The 18,611-nt window shown below is 42.4% G+C and overlaps 1 protein-coding gene across 2 annotated transcripts in view; it reads left to right on the plus strand.

The window, feature by feature from the left end:
• Positions 1-18,611, plus strand: part of AMPH (amphiphysin) — a 181,015-nt gene that overhangs the window by 127,637 nt on the left and 34,767 nt on the right. For both annotated transcript variants that reach the window (XM_031951921.1, XM_031951931.1), the window contains exons 10-13: positions 4,956-5,094; positions 7,006-7,134; positions 14,698-14,814; positions 18,482-18,505. In XM_031951921.1, the coding sequence (XP_031807781.1) occupies positions 4,956-5,094; positions 7,006-7,134; positions 14,698-14,814; positions 18,482-18,505 (409 nt within the window). The remainder of the gene's footprint in view (positions 1-4,955; positions 5,095-7,005; positions 7,135-14,697; positions 14,815-18,481; positions 18,506-18,611) is intronic.

An 18,611-nucleotide genomic window follows, 5' to 3' on the forward strand; every position in this document is an offset into this window, starting at 1 on the left:
GTGTCAGCATAGACAACAAGCCTTGCTGGAAAGATGGCAGATAGTGATACCCAAATGTGTGAGCAGCCACGTCCATTCAGTGGGGAGCAGAAGGGCCTGGCCCACTTTCCAAAAGTCACCAGTTTCCACTTTAGGTTTCCTCTGCAGGGTTGGGGGTGGGGGGTGAAGTTGCAACCTGGGCAACCAGGAGAGGAAAGGGAGAAGGAGGATTGGCAAGAAATTTGACAGAAGGGTTTCCTATAGTATCTGCTGCTGCTGGGGTTGAGCAGGCAGGTACATCTTTCCTTTATCCCTGCAAATAAAACTGGAAAGGAGGAACCAGATAGGTGTGTGTGTGGAGGGGAAACCAGGAAAAAGCAAGGAACAGAGAGAATGCAAGACCAAGATAATCAGCAGCATCAAAAGTTTTTAAGAGGTCGAAAAATTTGATGAGTGAGAGAAGGACATTGTATTGGGCAGCACCCTTGATAATCCCTAAAACAGCCATTTCAGTCATGGGGTAGGGTTCAAGCCATAAGGCCAGAAAACTAAGTGAGAGTGAGAAAGACACCTCAAGAATAGGTGAATCTGAGCCATGAAAAGGAGAGATCTGAAATGAAGGAATGGGGAAATAAACACTTATTATGCAACTACTGTATGACAGAACCTGGGCCAACTATTTCAGTTGGAGTGTCAAGCAAAGCTGTTCTCCTGTGAACTTTCTAAAGACGAGAGAACTCTGCCCATTTTTGTAAACAATAAGGAAGCTCCAGTAGATGGGAGAGATTTAAAATGAGTGTGAGTGAACATAAGAAAGTAGGAAGACATAGGGTCAAGGTTAAAGCAAGTGAGTTGAATTTGGTGAACCTCCACTAAGGCATTCAGGCTACCACACTTTCTGTGCATCTATTTTTCTGCCCCAGCGACCCCAGTCAGCCTCTCCCTAGTTATGTCTGTAATGCCTGAGAAACTGAGGCAAGATAGAGATTAGAGAGTTATAATATTTTATTTGAAAGGGAAGGATTGTGCTGGGGATGTGCTGCCCTCAAGATTGATGTCCAAAGCATCCAGCTCCCAGTGTAGTATATCCCATGTAGTATATATACATGTGGCTCCAAGCTACCAGAGAGTAGACTGAGGCAGGGGTGGAGTCACAGCACTGAGAGGGGGAACAGACTATCAATCCAGTTCTGACAGAGTTGGGGGAGGCACCAGACATTCAGATAAGATGGGATCAAGAAGAACAATGACAGGGTAGGGGGAGGCACCAGACATTCTGATAAGTAGGGGAGGGCTGGGGTCATGATGTCTAAGATAAAAGGTCTTTCTCCTTATCTGGATCATGATGATGAGGAGGGAGCTGTGGTGCTGCAGGATTGAGTGGAACAATTAGGAACTGAGGTTGAACGATTCAGGGAAACCGAGGCAGGACAATTTGGGGAAACTGAGGCAGGATAATAAGAGGGAATGGTGGCACAACATATCTAGCAGCCTTTCCCTGTGAGATATCAGCACCATCTACCCTTGATGCCTTAGTTCTTTCAGCACCTGGGACAATTCTGGAGAGAGCTTTATGCCAATATGGCAACAAGCAGCATCTGCCTGTATCTGCAGTGTCCCCATCTTCTAAAGATGGCATCCATCCTTTCCTATGTCATAGGGTTCAAATAAAAACAAGCAAGAGCCCTGAGCTAAGAGGATCTGAATTCAAATCGTATTTAGATATGACTAACTGGGTGGTGATGATCGTGTCACTGGCCCTCTTTCAGTAACAAGGGCTTAGGAAGAATGTTTCCTTAGTCTTTTTCTGTGATATGTGATCCATAAGAGAAAATCCAGAGTCAGTTAACAAACATTGTTTAAACACTTACTATATATTAGCCACCAGACCTGCTAAATGCTAAGGATGCAAAGAAAGGCAAAAACAAAATCTGCCCTCTCAGAGTCCATAATCTAATCGAAGAGAGTACATGTAGACTACTATGGACAAATAAGATATGGACAAGATAAACTGGCAAGATCAACAGATGAACAATGAGCTCCCTCCCCCAAAGAATTATTGTGACAACTGCACTAGCTCCCAGCACACCCCAGAATCAGCCTGAGTCAGGAAGCAAAAATCCTTAATCTTTATTTTGGTCTTTAGGGATGGAAGCAGAATCTCCTCAACCATCTTCTTCCTTGTCTACCAGTGAAGTAACCCTAGCTAGTCTTACTCCACCCCTTCGTCCCTCCTGCAGTCCTCTGTATACACCAATTATCGAGCCAGCACAGAATAGTGGGAAGGACCATTTTCCAAGCATATGCACATAGAGTATTGTCCAATCAGTAATTAGCCTTAAGTGCTGGAACCGACAGTGCAACGATTAAGAGTTTTTGCCCTCTACAAATTATCCCATATAAAAAAATTTTTAAAAATTAATTTTCTTTAAATTAGCACGACTAATCAATACACCCCGAAAGCCTGGAGACATGTGCAATGTTTCTCACCCATTGCCTCCTCATCTCTGCAAAGGAGTGAGTGAAGTTGGAAGATTTCCCCCCTTCTCTTTGGAGCTTGGTTTGTTCTTTGTAATTTTGCAGCATTCAATTTTGGTGTTTGGGTATTGATGGCTCTTTCCATGTTGTTTCCTTGGATCTTCTGTCTTCACTCTGCATCAGTACATGTAAATCCATTCTTCATCTTCATTATTCATTCTTTCTTATACTCCTCCATTACATTCATCTACCATGGTTTGTTTGTATAGTCAATCCCCATTCAATGGGTATCTACTTTGCTTCCAATTCCTTGCTACAAAAAGTGCTCCCAATTCTATTTTGATGTTTATGGAGACTCTCCTTCTTATCAATGGCCTCTAGGGCATCATTTGCATAATTCCATATTGCTTTCCAAAATGGTTGTAATCTTTCAGAGCTCTACCCACAATGCATTAATTTATCTATCTTCCCATAATCCCTCCAGGGATCTCTGCCCTCAAAGAGCCTATATTTATTCTTTCAGTTAGTTAGCACTTCTTAAGCACCTTGCCAATTGAGTTTAAATCAATCAAGGAGCATTTAAGTACCTATTATATACCAACCACTATGTTAGTCCCTGGGAATACAAAGACACAATGGAAACACTTCCTGCTGCCAAGATGCTTATTTTATATGGGTAGTGGGGATAAATATCCAATAGCAAGTATTTATTAAATGCCTACTATGTGTTGAGCATCAGGCTGAGTGCTCAGATCAAAAAGATAAAAATGAAATAGTCCCTGCCTTCAAGGAGTTTACATTCTATGAGGAAAAACATGTCTACAGATAAATAAATATGAAAAATAAATAAAAGATGATTTGGATGGGTAGATGGACCCTCATTACTGACATATGTTTTTTTCATTTTCCCAACGTCTTCCCAGAAAGAGGTGGTGAGTGCATGCTGAGAAACCCTTCTCAAAGCATTTATTTTGCCTTGGTTGTCGTGGCCATGATTGGTGACTTCTGTCCCCAATCATGAGCAGTGTTTGCTTCTCTAAAGACCACGAGGACTCCATTTCCTTTGTCTGCTGAGTCTGTATCAACCCCTGCACATGTGTTTGTGTCTTAGGTCAAAAAAAGCTGCTTTCTCCTCAAGTTGTAATATGTAGAAACCCCTAGAGAGCAGAGGATGCCCCCCGGCATCCTTGTTGGCTATAGTAGTCAGCAGATATCAACTCTACCCATAATTCTTAAAAGTTTTGTCACTGAATGATATTCCTGAAGCCTGAACACTTTAAACCACAAGGTTTGACCCATAAATTCTGTGTCTGAAGATAGGAAGAGTTAAGAAGAATGGTCAATTCCCACACTTCTGTGATCCCTCTGACTGTCATTATGTCATTTGCCCAACAACAGCTGACCAGACACTAGAAAGGAAGGATCTTTACTGATTTGTGATGTGCACTGATTAGGAAATAAATGAGTGCAGGAAGTGGTGGGAGAATCTAACCAAGAGTCGGGAAAACCGGAGTTCAAATCCCACTAGTAACATTTACTTGCTATTATTCTAAGAAAATTGTTTTTGCTTGTCTAAGCCTCCATTTCTTCATGTGTAACATACAGATGATAGAAACAAAACTTTTATTTCCCTCACAAAGGGTTTGTGAGATTTTCTTAGTGATGGGGACTCTAAACCAGCTTATTCTCTCCATTTCTTCATGTGTAAAATACAGATGATAGTAACAAAACTTTTATTTCCCTCACAAAGGGTTTGTGAGATTTCCTTGATGATGGGAACTCTAAACCAGCTTATTCTCAAAAACAGCTAAAAATGAGCTCTAAACCAATTTATTCCTCATTATCACTTCATTGAGATAATATGAAAATACTTTGCAAACCTCAGAGCCTTATAAAATGTCAGTTATTATGTTTTAAAGATCCATATTTAATATAGAGACAAAGATATAGGATGTACTACATTTAATATGGTTTAAAATAGGGTTAAAAAAATCTGGCAGTGGGATTATAAGAGGTGCAATGTCAGAACTTTCAAACATTTTTGGTGTCCTAGATCCCCTCTCAGAATCATGTTCTAAATGCATAAAATAAAACATTGGATTGCAAAGGAAGCCAATTATTTTGAAATACATTTAAAATATATTTCCAAATATATTTTTAAAACTTCACAGACCCTTGGTTAAGAATTATTAGAGTTATTGGAATCATCACCAGACTTAAAGTCTGAAGATCTGGGCTCAACCATGATCTTTACTAATTGTGCAAGCGCTTGAGCCTCACTTTCTTCATTTGTAAAATGAGGATAATGATTACACTGCCAGCCTCCCAGGATTATTATAAAATAATGGGCTTTGAACTACTTTGAAGGGCTACAGGAAAGGGAGTTACATCACTATTATTAATGAAGACTGATTTTTTTTGGTATTTGCTTAAAAAGAGAGAAAAAAATCCCAACTCATGCTCAGGCTATGGATGCTCCTTTCTCTGTTTCTGTCTAGTGATTCTGGTCCTCTTCGCATCGCAAAGACACCATCACCACCGGAGGAGCCTTCCCCCCTGCCCAGCCCAACCGCTAGTCCCAATCACACCTTGGCACCTAGTTCTCCTGCACCAGCCCGGCCAAAATCACCTTCACAGGTAAGAGGGACAAGGGGAGAATGAGGAGGGGTGAGCAGGTATCAGGGCTAGCAAAGCTTCTATTGGGTGCTGCTATCATGGGGGAAGAGTGTTCCTTAGCACTGATGACACCCCCAGAATATCAGGAAAGACAGTTGCTAAGAGAATGACCAGGCTGCAAAGTCTGATCTCCCTCAAATCTCCTAAGGAGACTCCACAATCTAACAAAAATGAAAATATCCTATTGGCCAACTATCCCTCATGCGCTCTTCCATGTCTACAATATTTCTCAGAAAATTCCTTCTATTTACTGTGTCGATCTCAATCTTCATCCAGCAAAACCCAAGCCATTCTTCAAGGTTTATCCTAAATAGCACCTCCTCTGAACTTCCTGAACACTTGATGTGTATCACCCATAGGCTCTAGCGATTGGGATTTCTGTGCTTGTTGCTTATCTCCCCTAATTGACTCCCTCTCCTTGATGGTTGCTGGTGTCCAGTCATTTTAATTGTATCTGACTCTTCGTGATCTCATTTGGGATTTTCTTGGCAGAGATACCAATGGTTTTGCCATTTCCTTTTCTAGCACATTTTACATATGAGGAAATTGAGACAAATAGGGTTAAATGATTTTCCCAGGATCACACAGGTAGTACACATTTGAGGCCAGAAGATGAGTCTTCCTGACTCCAGACTTGGGCCTCTATCCAACAGACCTTTTGCAACAGACGTTTTTAATGCCTCTGACTACTGCAAGTTACACCACTGCTCCAAGACTCAGTTTCCTCATCTGTAAAATGGATTCTAGAATCATAGATTTAAAGCAAGAAGGGGCTGTGATCGCAAGACCTCCCTCCCTGCCAGCCTGGAAGCTTCTGCAAACAGGAATTCTTGCTGTGACTCCCATGATTTCTTTCTTCACATCTTTTTTGATGGGGTTCACCTAGAAATGGTTCTGGGCCAGTTGTTCACTTGCTGTTCTTGTGTGTATTTAACATTCAGCAGTCTGTGTCCCTTGAGGCTGAGATGATAGGTTAGTGCAGCTGGCACTAACTTCAGTTTGCTCCCTGGCAGTCACCCCTCTTGACCTATTCCCCTCTGACACTGATCTCCTCTAACAGGCTTCCGTATTTTAAAGTCATCACCCAAAACCAAGGTGTCTGAATTTATTCTGACTTTACATACATTAGAGAAGGTAAAAAGCTAGAGATTTGGATTCTAATCTATTCGTAATTATATTAATTGGAGAAAGTCATTCTACTTCCCCAGGACTCAGTTTTCTCATCTGTAAAATTAGGGAATTAGAATAGATGATCTTTCTAAAACTATGAGTCTATGGTCTTGTGTTTCTATCTGGATAGTTTCACGTATCACCTCAGGCAACATATGGACTTCAGTTTCCTTATCTGTAAAATGACCTCTGAGATTTCTGTCTAGAAACGTAGTCCCTGTGATCCACTCTGGATAATTGAATTTGTGATCTTGAGCAGGCCATTAAACATCTTCAGGTTTTTCTCACCAATAAAATGGGTGAGTGGCTTAGATCCAACGGCCTTTGAAATTCCTTCATGTTCTAAACCACAATCCTGGGACTTCTCCGGGATCTCTAGGGAGTTCAGAGGATCCTTGATCTAAAGCTGGGGGGAGATAAGGAGCCCCAGAAGGCATCAAGTCTGACTCAGGACCCACAGGTAGGTAGGGAAGTACCAGGTAGGATTTAACAGTAGGACCTCTGGCTCTGAGCCAACATTCCTCCCCTGGGCCTGGCCCTTCTTGCTTAGAGGACAAGTTCTGGCCCAACCAAGGGAACAGCCTCCCTGGAAGAAGGCACGGTGCTCCGGAGGAGGACTTAACCCCGAGAGGCCATTTCTGCAGGCGTGTGTCAGTCACTGACATTGATTGCACGTTTACCATTTTCATCCTTTTTTCCTAGTTGCGGAAAGGGCCTCCTGTCCCACCTCTACCCAAAGTCACGCCCACAAAGGAACTGCAACAAGAGAACATCATCAGCCTCTTTGAGGACAACTTTGTCCCAGAAATCAGTGTGACGACTCCTTCTCAGGTCAGTGGTCCAACCTGTGAGGGTGGGGCAGAGCAGGGCCCACAATGCTTGGTGTCTGTGTGTGTGTGTGTGTGTGTGTGTGTGTGAGTCCGCTCATGTGTCCACGGCCCAAGCCAGGACAGGGTAACTGCTCGTGCCTATGGGAAGGAAAGCCCCTGAGGAGACGGAGTAGAGCTGCTGGAATGACTGCCTGCTTCAGCTTGGGATTAGCACGTGGTCCCTCCCTGTATCCAGGTGGGGATTTTAAGAGCAAATGGAAAGTGAGTGGCTTGGGTTCCAAGCTCCTGCCGCAGCTACTGAATGGTCTAGAGCAGCTCCGACATCTCTGGGCAGCCATCCCTGTTGTAGGTTGACAAATGTCTAATGGAGCTGAAGAACAGGATTCAATGGTCTGGGCCGGCTCTCATGCTATTTCTGCCCTTTATTCTCTTGGAGACCAAGGGCCAGCCCATAAACCCCCCTCCCAAACGGACTGGCCACACCTCTTCCTCAGGCTTCTGCAGTCATTATTGTAGCAGCTCCTCTTGCCAGCTAAGCAGCCGGAAACCAGCCAATAATAGCCACAGGATTGTAGTATAAATGAATGGGTGCATGGGCGGGCGGGTGGGAAAAAGCCTTCATCTAGTGCTCGCTATGTTCTAAGCACTGGAGCTGAGCCTTAGGAGTCCAAATGCACAAGTGAAGTCAGCCGCTGCCCACAAGGAGCCTCTGTTCTAAAAAGCAAAACACTGTTGGAGACTGATGGCTGGGAGGGAGAGTAGCAGCAACAGCAGTAATAGTAATAGCAGCAGCAGCAGTAATAGTAGCAGCAGCAGCAATAGTAACAGCAGCAGCAATAATAATAGCAGCAGCAGTAATAATAGTAGCAACAGTAATAATAGTAGCAGCAGCAGTAATAGTATCAGCAGCAGTAACAGTAGCAGCAGCAATTGTAATACTAATAGCAGCAGCAGGAACAGGAGCAGCAGTCAAAGTAGCAAGCAGCAGTAATAGTAGCAGCAATAATAGTAGGCTGGTGACTCCCAGGAAGGGTCTAAGGTTCCTCAGGCCCAATGAATTTGAGGATTAGTAGAAGGTTCGGAGGACTCCAAGGCTGGAGGAGACGGGTGACAGTCTGTCCAAGTATTTAAAGGGCCGACAGTTGGACCCCTTTGTCCCCTTTGGCCTCAGAGGACAGAACTAGGATGATGAGTGCAATTGCAGGGAGCTGGATTTAGGCCAGAAATTCCTATATTTGCAGCTCTCCCAGTGTGGAAAGGGCCTGCCTGAAGGGAATGGATCCCTCGTCACTGGAGGGCTTCAGGCCAAGGTGACAATTGTTCATACGATTCTTGCTCAGCTCCAGGATAGACTAACTGTCCACTGAGGATCCTCCCAACTTTGCGATTTCACAGCTCTCAACTAGCTGCCGTTGCCTTTTTTGCCTTGTTTCCTTTACTTTTTGACATTTTCCTCAGTATGAAATTTTAATTCTTTTTCTTAATCTAAGTATTAGCAACATCTTGCAGCAGATGGATTAGCACAAATTTGAAGCATTTCTCCTAATTATATCTGGTAATATTGTCACATGCAAAGTGAAGGATTGAGATAGCAACCCAGCTGGGCCCCAAATCACTTTTATTTAAAATATCCAGAAATTTTTTTATTTGAATCGAAGTAGAAAGTTCATCAGTTTTCCCATCAGAAGATATGAGTTTGAATCACAAATTTACCCTTTAGTACTTGTGTGACTTGGAACAAATTTTGCTCCTCTTGGCCTCTGAGGGGATTGGACAAGATGACCCTGGAGATCTCTCCCAGCTTAAATCTCTGCTCCCACCACAGAAGCTTCTTGCTGTCCATAAGGACGCAGCTATGAGGGTTAAGTTCCTTGGTTTGAAAAATGGTGCAAAGGGCCCCATTGTGGAAAGATACAGAAAGTACCAGCTTTGGGTGAACTCTGGCATCCATCAATCCCTTCTGGAGGAGAGAATTCTCTCACATTTCACAAAAACCATTATCTTCCAATTGAGTGTTGGACTGGATGACTTTTTAAGATCACTTATGAGAGCCTACCATGGACACCTCTCAGAGACTCAGTTTCCGCATCTCTAAGATGGGGATAAAAATACTGGCAGTCCCTGCCTCACAGGGGCATTGTTGCTCATGGTCATAAAATGCTTTGAAAGCTTCCAAGTTCTCTAAAAATGCCAATTTCTGTCATCATCATTATTATTATATCTCAGCAGACTTTGAATGTATAGAAATAGAGTAATTCACAATCTGATGGAGACTTCTAAGTTCTCTTGGCTCACACAAAGAGCATTAACCAAGCCATTTGGATTGTAAAGAGATCAGATTGAGGGAGCGGGTACACAAGCAGCAGGCTGGTCCATCTTTCTTTTTTTCCAAAGGTGCCATCCTTCTTCATGTCTGTGACTACCAGAACGGCCTTCACAACCTCCAACGTTCCTTCTGGTCCAAGGTCCACATCTATCATCTATGACCTACATCCTACTGACATGCAATCGGGTCCCTGCCCCTTATCACTGGGGTAGTTGGGACATCCGCTAGTGAAGTCACAAGACGTAAGGGCACCTGTATTCGACCTGCCCCGGGGGAGCTGGCAGAATTCTCTGCAGAGCTGGGACACGTGAGGAGTGAGGGGATGGAGGCATCATGAGGAGCTCTCATTTATTTTTAGCAGCACACAAATGAATAGATAAGAGAGAATAAGCAGAATCACAAAGGGAAGATGCAAGAGCAGCTGGGGGAAAACAGGATATTGCAAATTAGAGCACTGGCATGGATCTAAATGGGCTTTGCTTCCCTGAAAAACATGCTTTGTATACACAGGGTATCCGATTTCAATTAATTTTTTTCTTAATTCTTTCAGTAGTTTCTCTCCAAATGAGCTTCTCCTTTGAATAGAAAAGATAGATTGGTTTTCCAGAAGGGATGGAATCAGAAAGTAAAAACTAGAAGGGATCCACAGGGTATCTAGGGGTAGGACGCCAGACTTGAATTTGTGGGTCTCCTGCCTTAGACATTTACATGCTCCCTAAGGCACCCTAAGAAAGTTATTAACCCTATCAGCCTCAGTTTCTTTAATAATAAGGGGGTTAGAAGGAGAAATCTTATCTCATTGTCAGGATAATGAACCATTTCTTGGACCCCGAGTTCCTTAGGGATTTTATTTTTATTTCATTTCAACAAACATTTATTAAGGGTTAGACACTTTTTGGTGCTAGTGATATAAATATAAAAAAGAAATACTTCTTGCCATTAAGAAACTTACAATTTATGGAAGGGAAACCACACATACACAGAGAAGGGAATACGAAGTAATTTGAGGAAGGAAGGAGCTCTAATACCTGGAGAGGGGAGACAAGGAGAGAGATGGGAAGGCTTTCTGTAGGAGGAGATCACGTTGGTCCCAGGATCATAGAACTAGGTGAAAGAAAACCTAGCACTTATCTAGACCAATCCCCTCATTTTACAGATAAGGAAAGTAGTGGAGAGAGTCACACAGAGCAGAAGTGTCCCAGCTCTGTAGAGAATTCTGCCAACTCTCCCGGGTCATGTCTAATACATGCCCTTAAGTCTAGCAACTTCACTAGTGAATGTCCCAAGTACCCCTGTGATAAGGGACAGGGACTCAATTACATGTCAGTAGGATGTAGGTCATAGGATGATAGATAGAGAGATGCTCAGCCCTCTTTCCAAGGCATCATACTGCCCAAGTTTTAAAAGAGGCTGGAGATTCTAGGAGGCAGAGATGAAGAAGGTGCTATTTAGCCACAGGGGACAAGAGGCCCAGAGATGGGAGAAGGTGTATTGAGTTCAGGGAGCATCTGGTAAACCCATTGCACTGGTTCAGTGTCAGTCAAGGGCAGTAGAGTCATTGATTTCACTCTGGAAACTCCACCCTTTATAAACTGGGAAACTGAGGCCAGGAGAAAAAATGAAACATGACTGGGAAGCCAAGTGGAGGATAGCATGTGGAGAGTGTTCAAAACCAGGCTGAGTATCCAAAAGGACAATAATCCAAAAGGGGTATCCAAAAAGCATAATGGATGAAGGAGATCTTAGGGAAAATAATCCATCTGCTGGTCTCATAGCCTCTTAGCTGTTCTGGATCTGCTCCCAAAAGGTGATGAATTATTCTTTCCTTATTCTTTCCCCTAACTCTGTTCTCCAATAAGTCAGAATGAAAATAACATCATCGCTTGCTAACACCATCACCAGAATGGATCTGTCACTGTGGCAGAAATGGGAGGAGCTAATGCCAGCAGTGCTTCTCACCTGATAATAAAATGTTCACAACTAGACATTAATAAGCATAAATTCATACAACAGACTGAAGTATTGTGTCTCCTTGTGCCTCCTTCTCCCCTCTAATAGAACTCTTCTAGGACGCTCAAGTTGGAGGAGACACTAAAAGTTACGTAGATCGATTCCTTGTGTAATAGATGAAGGTCTCCCCAAATCTCCAGCAAGTGCCCATCTAGCCTTCCTTGGAACGCTTCCGGTGACAGGGAGCTCATTCCTTTGTCAGGTGAATGGGAAGAGCATGGCTTCTGGAGGTTTGATCATGCCTTTAACAGTGTATTTGTGATCCTGAAAAAAAAACCACTTCACCTCTCTGAGCCTGTTTCCTCCTCTGTAAAATGAGGGGATTAGAGTAGATGGACTCCTAGGTGCCTTCCAGCTCTTTATCTGTGATCCTATTCTAGTTCTGACCTTTACTTCTCTTTTGTTTATAGCAGAGATGGAGGAAGAGAAAATTGGATATTTAATGAGTAATTGATCCATTTACTTTTCCTTCCTAACTTATCTCTAACAAGGTCCTTTCTAAGTGGCCCTAAGCTGTAAATTGTGTCAATTAGCTGTTTTTTCCTTTCTCAACTCTTAGATAATACATTTTTATCCACCTCTTGTCTATTTAGCAGACAGTTCCCTGTGTGATTCTTCACCCCCATCAGATAGTCTAGACAGCCAGCCTTCTTCTCTGTTGACACTGTTCCATGAACGATGACTGTATGAGTTCAGTAATTTAGCTAGTTCTCACTCCACCAAACTGGATTATCATCCAGTCCCCATCCTCCCATCTTGTCCATAAGGACAGCCTGGAAGACTGTGGCACCATGGCCTTCCGGAGAGAGAAGAATCTCTTATATCATGACCCCAGTTTAAGAATTTATTACCCCTAGAATTTTCAGGGTTTTTCCTAGAGCATCCACTTCTTGCAAGTAAAATGAAAACTGGAAAGATTCCAAAACCTTTGCCCTTCCCTTGGCTTGGTGGGCAATCTCTATGCCCGGAGTGATGGTCCTTGCTGGCTGTTTTAACATAGAAGGATGGGTCTCTCTTAAGGAAAATGGGAGGAGACCGCTTTCGAAGCATTCTGATCAGCAGCTCACTCTCTGCTTCTGTCTGGACACAGGTCAGCTCCAGAACACTGCTTAAAAATAAATGCTGGAGAAAGCTGACCCTCTATCCTCCAGCCCACCCAGACCCGCCATTCCCACACTGGGGATGTGCCCACGTGGAGGGGAACGGGAAGCTGCCATTTCGTGAGATTCTGTTCTGATACATTTTCAGTACAATTTCTGATGTATTTCCTCCCAAGGTAGTTCCTAAGCCTGCTTCCTTTACATAATGAACCCTATCACATCTTTGTTAGGAAACTAGACTTGGCAGTTCCTAAGGGCAGAAACCTTCTCACAGCAAGTCCTGTGACTTCACGTGCTTTCCCTACAATAATCCTATTGTACCAGGTTTATTTTATAAGTTAAGGATAAGACTCGGAGACATTCAGTGTCTTGTCCAGGGTTACACAGCTGGAAAGTGCCTGAGACTGGATTCACTGGACTTTCAGCCCAATATTTTGTCCGCCATCTAGTGGCCTCATGGTGTATTCCACAGACTGTGGGTTTAGTGAATGTTGGGAGGATGTTGCTAGTGTGACCACATCTTGTATCCCCCAAGTTAGATGGAGGATTATCTGAGTCACCTTAAAGTTTCATGCAACAAGGAAAAGATTATACTGTGGACAGTTAGGATGTTCCATTACGAATTCATGATGCTAAAGAAAAGCAAGGAAGGCCCCCATCAATCACATTGAGAAGCGCCACTATGGCAGGAGCTGATATTGAACCAGATGGATGAGGGTCCCATAGGAAGGGCAGGCAGAAAAGGGCCGGGCTCTGCATAATTGGAGGGCATATCTGCAGAAGTGTGATAAGAGTTCTTTTGGAAATGAATAGATGATTATGTTTTGGCCGCCATTTTGCCTGAAAAGTCATTTTAGTTGTGTTGAAGTAGATTTTTGTGGACAGAGTATTCATGACATTGATTTCATTAGACACTTGGTTTTGCTTTTTTTTCACAAGCTAGGGTCTCCAATACATCCCATCAACTCCTGGACACCTTTCATTGTGGTTGGAAATAAGGGCAACAAGATCCATCTTCTCTACTAAATAATGATGATGATGATAATTCCCAAACTCATGCCTTACTGATGAAAGCTCAAGAGAACCATGTTTATATAAAAGCTGAGAGCCAAAGGATCTGAGTTCAAGTCTTGTCTCAGCCATTTACTAGCTTAGGCAAATCACTCATTTTTGGTACAATGAGGAAGTCAGATCAAGGTCCCCCTCCCCAAATTTAAACAGTATGTGATTCTACAGAATTTATTTTGACATTTTCTTAAATCATGAGGATATTACAAATGCCTGTTGATGGTATCTTGGAATCTTGCTTTGAGACATAAATATTGCACCTATATTCTCATCTTTCCCTCGGGAATTTATTGGACCATCTCATAGATTACACTCAAGAGTTCAGATTATTTTATCAAATGAAATAAATCGAAGAATCTATTATTTCTAGAAATTTGTTTTAAAATAACTTTTTCTTCTCAAGCAAATTTCTGATTAGCTCTTGCCTAATGACATGAGTGATGAGTTTATGTTGCACACTTAGTCTGTATGAGATCTGAGGTTTTAACAAGAAAAGTTAAATATTCCAAAAAATTACTGCCCTTGAACCATCACAGAGATCACCAATCTGATTGAGGTTTTGTTGTGAAGAGATTTTTCCTTTAGGACAAGAAGAGCCCTCATTTAGGAAAGGATGTGCTTTGGCTTTATGATCTCTGCAATGGTCTCTATGTGGAGTCAGAGAAGATTAGCAAGTCTAATCCATTTATTTAATTTTCACTTTATGGACCAAAACAAGCATTTTCATTACATAGTATAATTTTTTTAAAAGATGATTACACATGAAACTGCAAATCTATTATGTACAACTTGCTATCCCTTAAAAAATATAATAATTATTATATATATTTCTTTCTCCCCCTTTTAAATTTCCCTTCTCTGTCCCCTACCATCGACCTTGTAACTTGGTACTTGTAATATTTAATATGGTGAAGATACCGGAGGAGCTTTTGTCCATTTGTTATTCATCCCTCACTCTAGCTCTAGACTTGGGAAGCAATGCATGGCCTTGTGATCAAGGAAGCCTGGCCCATACCAATTCCTGACATTAATTTCAAGTCATTGACCTCTTCCTTAACAGAATGAAGTTCCTGAGCCAAAGAAAGAAGAATCTTTGCTCGATCTGGACTTTGATCCTTTCAAGCCAGATGTTACACCGGTGGGATCAGCAGGAATCACCCACTCGCCCATGTCTCAGGTAGGGGATTTTTTTTTTGGCTGGAGGGAGGTAGGTGGGTGTGGGTGAGCAGTTGGCAGATTTCAGACATTCATTTTTCACTTCCATGCTAATAAGGAACATGACTGTTTATAATAAGGTCTTTTCTCTTTCCATATCCCATCAGCCACTTTCCCCCCATCTCAGCAGATCCCTTTTTCTTAAGGGAATGGGAACAAACCAATGTTTTCTATATGTCCCCAAATCTTTCCATCCTGTTTAGTTTTCTCATTCTATGAAAGTGCCTTTAAACAGGTAACATGGTATTGTGGGTAGAGAGCTGGCTTATAAGTCAGAAAGGCCAGGGTTTGGTCATGTCTTTGATACATACTGACCATGTGACTATGGGTAAATAACTTAGCCTCTCAGGGACCTAAGCAACTCCTCAAGACAATACTGGCAGCCTAAATTGATAGAGAGAATTTCTTCTCCTAGAGTTCTGTTTACCAATAAAATTCCAAGTTCTATCACTGTCCCTATACCCAATCTCTCCTATTCCTGGCTTCTCAGGGATGATAGATGTGAACCAACTAGGATACAGAGACTGAGCCATGTTTGAGAATTAACACCTTTGACCCTCATAACTTGATTCCCCTTCCCACAAGCGATTGCCTTCCCCTTTCTCTACCTAAAAGGCAATTCTCTATGAGAGAAATGTGATATCATTTATTCTCACTGTTTTCTTTACTCCCAATTACCTTTCTATTTTAACCAGGAAGAATTAAGTCTGCCTTTAAGGCTCTCATAGCCCCTTCTGGCACAGAGGTTCTGCTTTGATCCTTGCTTCATGATGGTTTCCTAGGGGATCTGAGGGAAATTCTCCCTCCCAGAATGAAGAGAAAGACTTGAAAGGCTGGTTCATCCAAAATAACAAGCATTTTTAATGTGTTTGACCTTAAACTGTTTTTGAAGAAATATATCCAAGTGCGGATCTATCTATAGATAGATTATTTCCAAAGAAAGAACTGAGCCATCCTGGGCCAACTCAACTAATGAGAGACTGATAAGCCTCTCATGGCCTCAACTTGGAGCCTTCTCAGCTTTTCCTTGCAGTTGTGGATGCCTCTCTTGGGATTGGCCTAAACAGAGACTTCCCATGTGGGTTTTTCTGTAAGTGGATGCCCTCTGCTGATTCTCCCACCTCAATCCCAACTGGTCTGAATAAGCAGTAAAGGCAGCTCCATTCTGAAATAGGAAAGGACGGAGTAAAAACAGACTCCATCTTTCCTCTTGTCTAGGACCTGGATTTAAAGATCTGGGGATCTTATGGACGTAAGACACAGCTGAAAGGTCACTCCCCTGTTTCAAGGCTTCAGCAGTTCCCTATTGTCTCCCTGTATCCAGATAACAGACCTTACCCTGTGCTGCAAAGCCCTCGTGTCCTTCTCAGTGGTTGAGCTCTAAGAAGACGTAAATACCTTTTCTGATGTTAAAGAAAAAAATGAAGTTTTCCAGGCCCAAGATACTTACCTGTTGCTCTTTATTATATTAGTGTGATTTCCCTTCCATCCAAATAGACTCTTTGCACAGCCTTTCCCCTCAGGTTTGGGGATCAATATTCCTACTACCAGATTTCTCCATATTTGGATCTTGGCCATCTGTGCCCAGCAGTGAGTTCAGGCTTGATCTTGAGGACTGATTGATGTGCTATCAAATGGCTCTTTTATCTAGAGAAAATGGTGGGTCTTGTCAGTTTAGTCAGTGCATGAGCTCTTATGTAATGTAAATATTAAGGCATCATCTCCTGGGGAAATATAAGTGGTCCTTCTAAGCGGTAGATGGAGTCTCATGCAGAAAGCCATTTTTAATTAAATAGAATTTGAAATAGTCCCAGTCCATGCTGATGCCTTTAGAATTCTATGGGAGAATATACTAGGACAGGGCCATTTACCTAACTCCACTGTGATAGGGATCGGGGAATGGGAGTGAGCCAGAACCCAAGCCCTGGAGTTTTCACCTTAGATTCAGAGATAAGTCCACAGAATCATAGACTCAGTGCTGAAAAGTACCACAGAGACCAATGAGTACACATTCCTCACCTTACAGATGAGGAAACTGAGGTTCAGAGAAGTTAAGTCACAGTGTCTGAGGTAGAATTCAAATCCAGGCCTTGCTGACTCCAACTACAGTGCATTCTCTGCTGTACCAGATTGTCTCTTGAAGGTGATTTTTTGATCTTGGCATTTGAAAACGATGGCACTCATGGGGGATCAAGTTTAGTTCTGAGTTTTCTCCTCAGCATTTCATTATCATTGCAATGAATTTGTCCCACTGTCACTGATTGGCCTAATTGGTCATGTGGTGATGCTGGTCATGTGGCTCAGACAAGTGATAGATAGAAAGACGCCCCCCTTCCACCATTCCCAAATCCCTCTGCTCCCCACACAAAGAGAAAGGTGAAATTCTGGACTGTCACTTTATGATGAAGGCACTAGGAGTAATTTAAAATAACCTACAATTAGGTTTTGTAGGGAAATTCTACTAATTACCAGTTAATTAGTAGGACTGAGAGTCACTTGAGGCTTTAAACCAGAAGGTAGAATTGGAAAAAGCAATCTCTTTGGAAATGTTGGATAAAGAACAGCATCTCGAGCTTCAGCTAATGGAGAGTGGCTCGTGTTGACATACTGAACCCTTCCTTCTTCCTCTGTTGAGTCACTTTCCAAATGCACAGGATAGAAAACAATGCTGAAAGGGATCTCAAAGTCATCTTGTCCATCATTTCTTCTGCTCAAAGCTAGAAAGTGGTCATCCAGTCTCTGCTCAAAAACAAGTGAGGGACTCACTTCCTCTCCAGGTAGCCCACTTTCACCTCTTCTAATTCTCATTCCTAAGAGTTTTTCTTCTACAATGTCACTTGCTTCCCCACTCAAAAATCTTTCATATCTTCCCATTGTCTACTAAATAAAATCCAAATTCTATCTTGCCATTCAAGGATTCCCCCAATCTGACTCCAACCCAGTTTTCAATCTCACTATATGGCACTGGATACAACAGTCCAACTGAAATACCCGCCATTCGTCAGACTCCTGCTTCTAGACTTTGAGGATCAGAGCCTTTCAGTCTCTGTCTCTTCATACTACTTCCTTCATTCAGGCTCAGCTCAGATGTTATCTCCTTCATGAAGACTTCCCTGACCTTCCCACCTAGAGATTCCCCTCTCCCTTCTTCTCTGTATCAGGTTATTTGAACTTCTCTATGCACAGATATTCCATCTTGTGTTTTAGCTTTTCATGTGATCAATTGTAAACTCCTTGAAGGAAGGAAAGAGTTTATTTCATCTTCCTGGCAGCTAGCATCATGGTGGGCACATAATAAGCCCTTTATAATTGCTTGATGGTTAAGTGATTGCATATGTGTACTCTCCCACCTACCAGACAATAAACTCAGAGAACTTGCCCATTTCCGTTTTATATGCTGAGTACCGAACGAAGAATAAGAAAGGTTTGTTGTATTGAAGTCAACAAGATTTTAGCTTTTGTTATCCATAATCCTTTCTTATTTCCAATTTTTGATATGGTAAAGTAATCCCCCACCATCATCCCTTGGGAGAAGCCAAATGGTTGCTTGACCAGGAGCCCACTGAACCAGTCATTCCCCCAGACTCTGATCTAATGGACTGATGATGTTTCCTTTGTTTCCTTTTCAGACATTGCCCTGGGACTTGTGGACGGTAAGGTTTTTTCTAAGGTTTGTCTATGCTGACACCTCTGGGTCACCAGAGAATCTGTAATGCTTGAAATTCTTCACCCAAGCTTTTGTTTAAAGAGAGCTAAAGT

This window comes from Sarcophilus harrisii, chromosome 1, assembly GCF_902635505.1.
Source record: "Sarcophilus harrisii chromosome 1, mSarHar1.11, whole genome shotgun sequence".
NCBI lineage: Eukaryota > Metazoa > Chordata > Mammalia > Dasyuromorphia > Dasyuridae > Sarcophilus > Sarcophilus harrisii.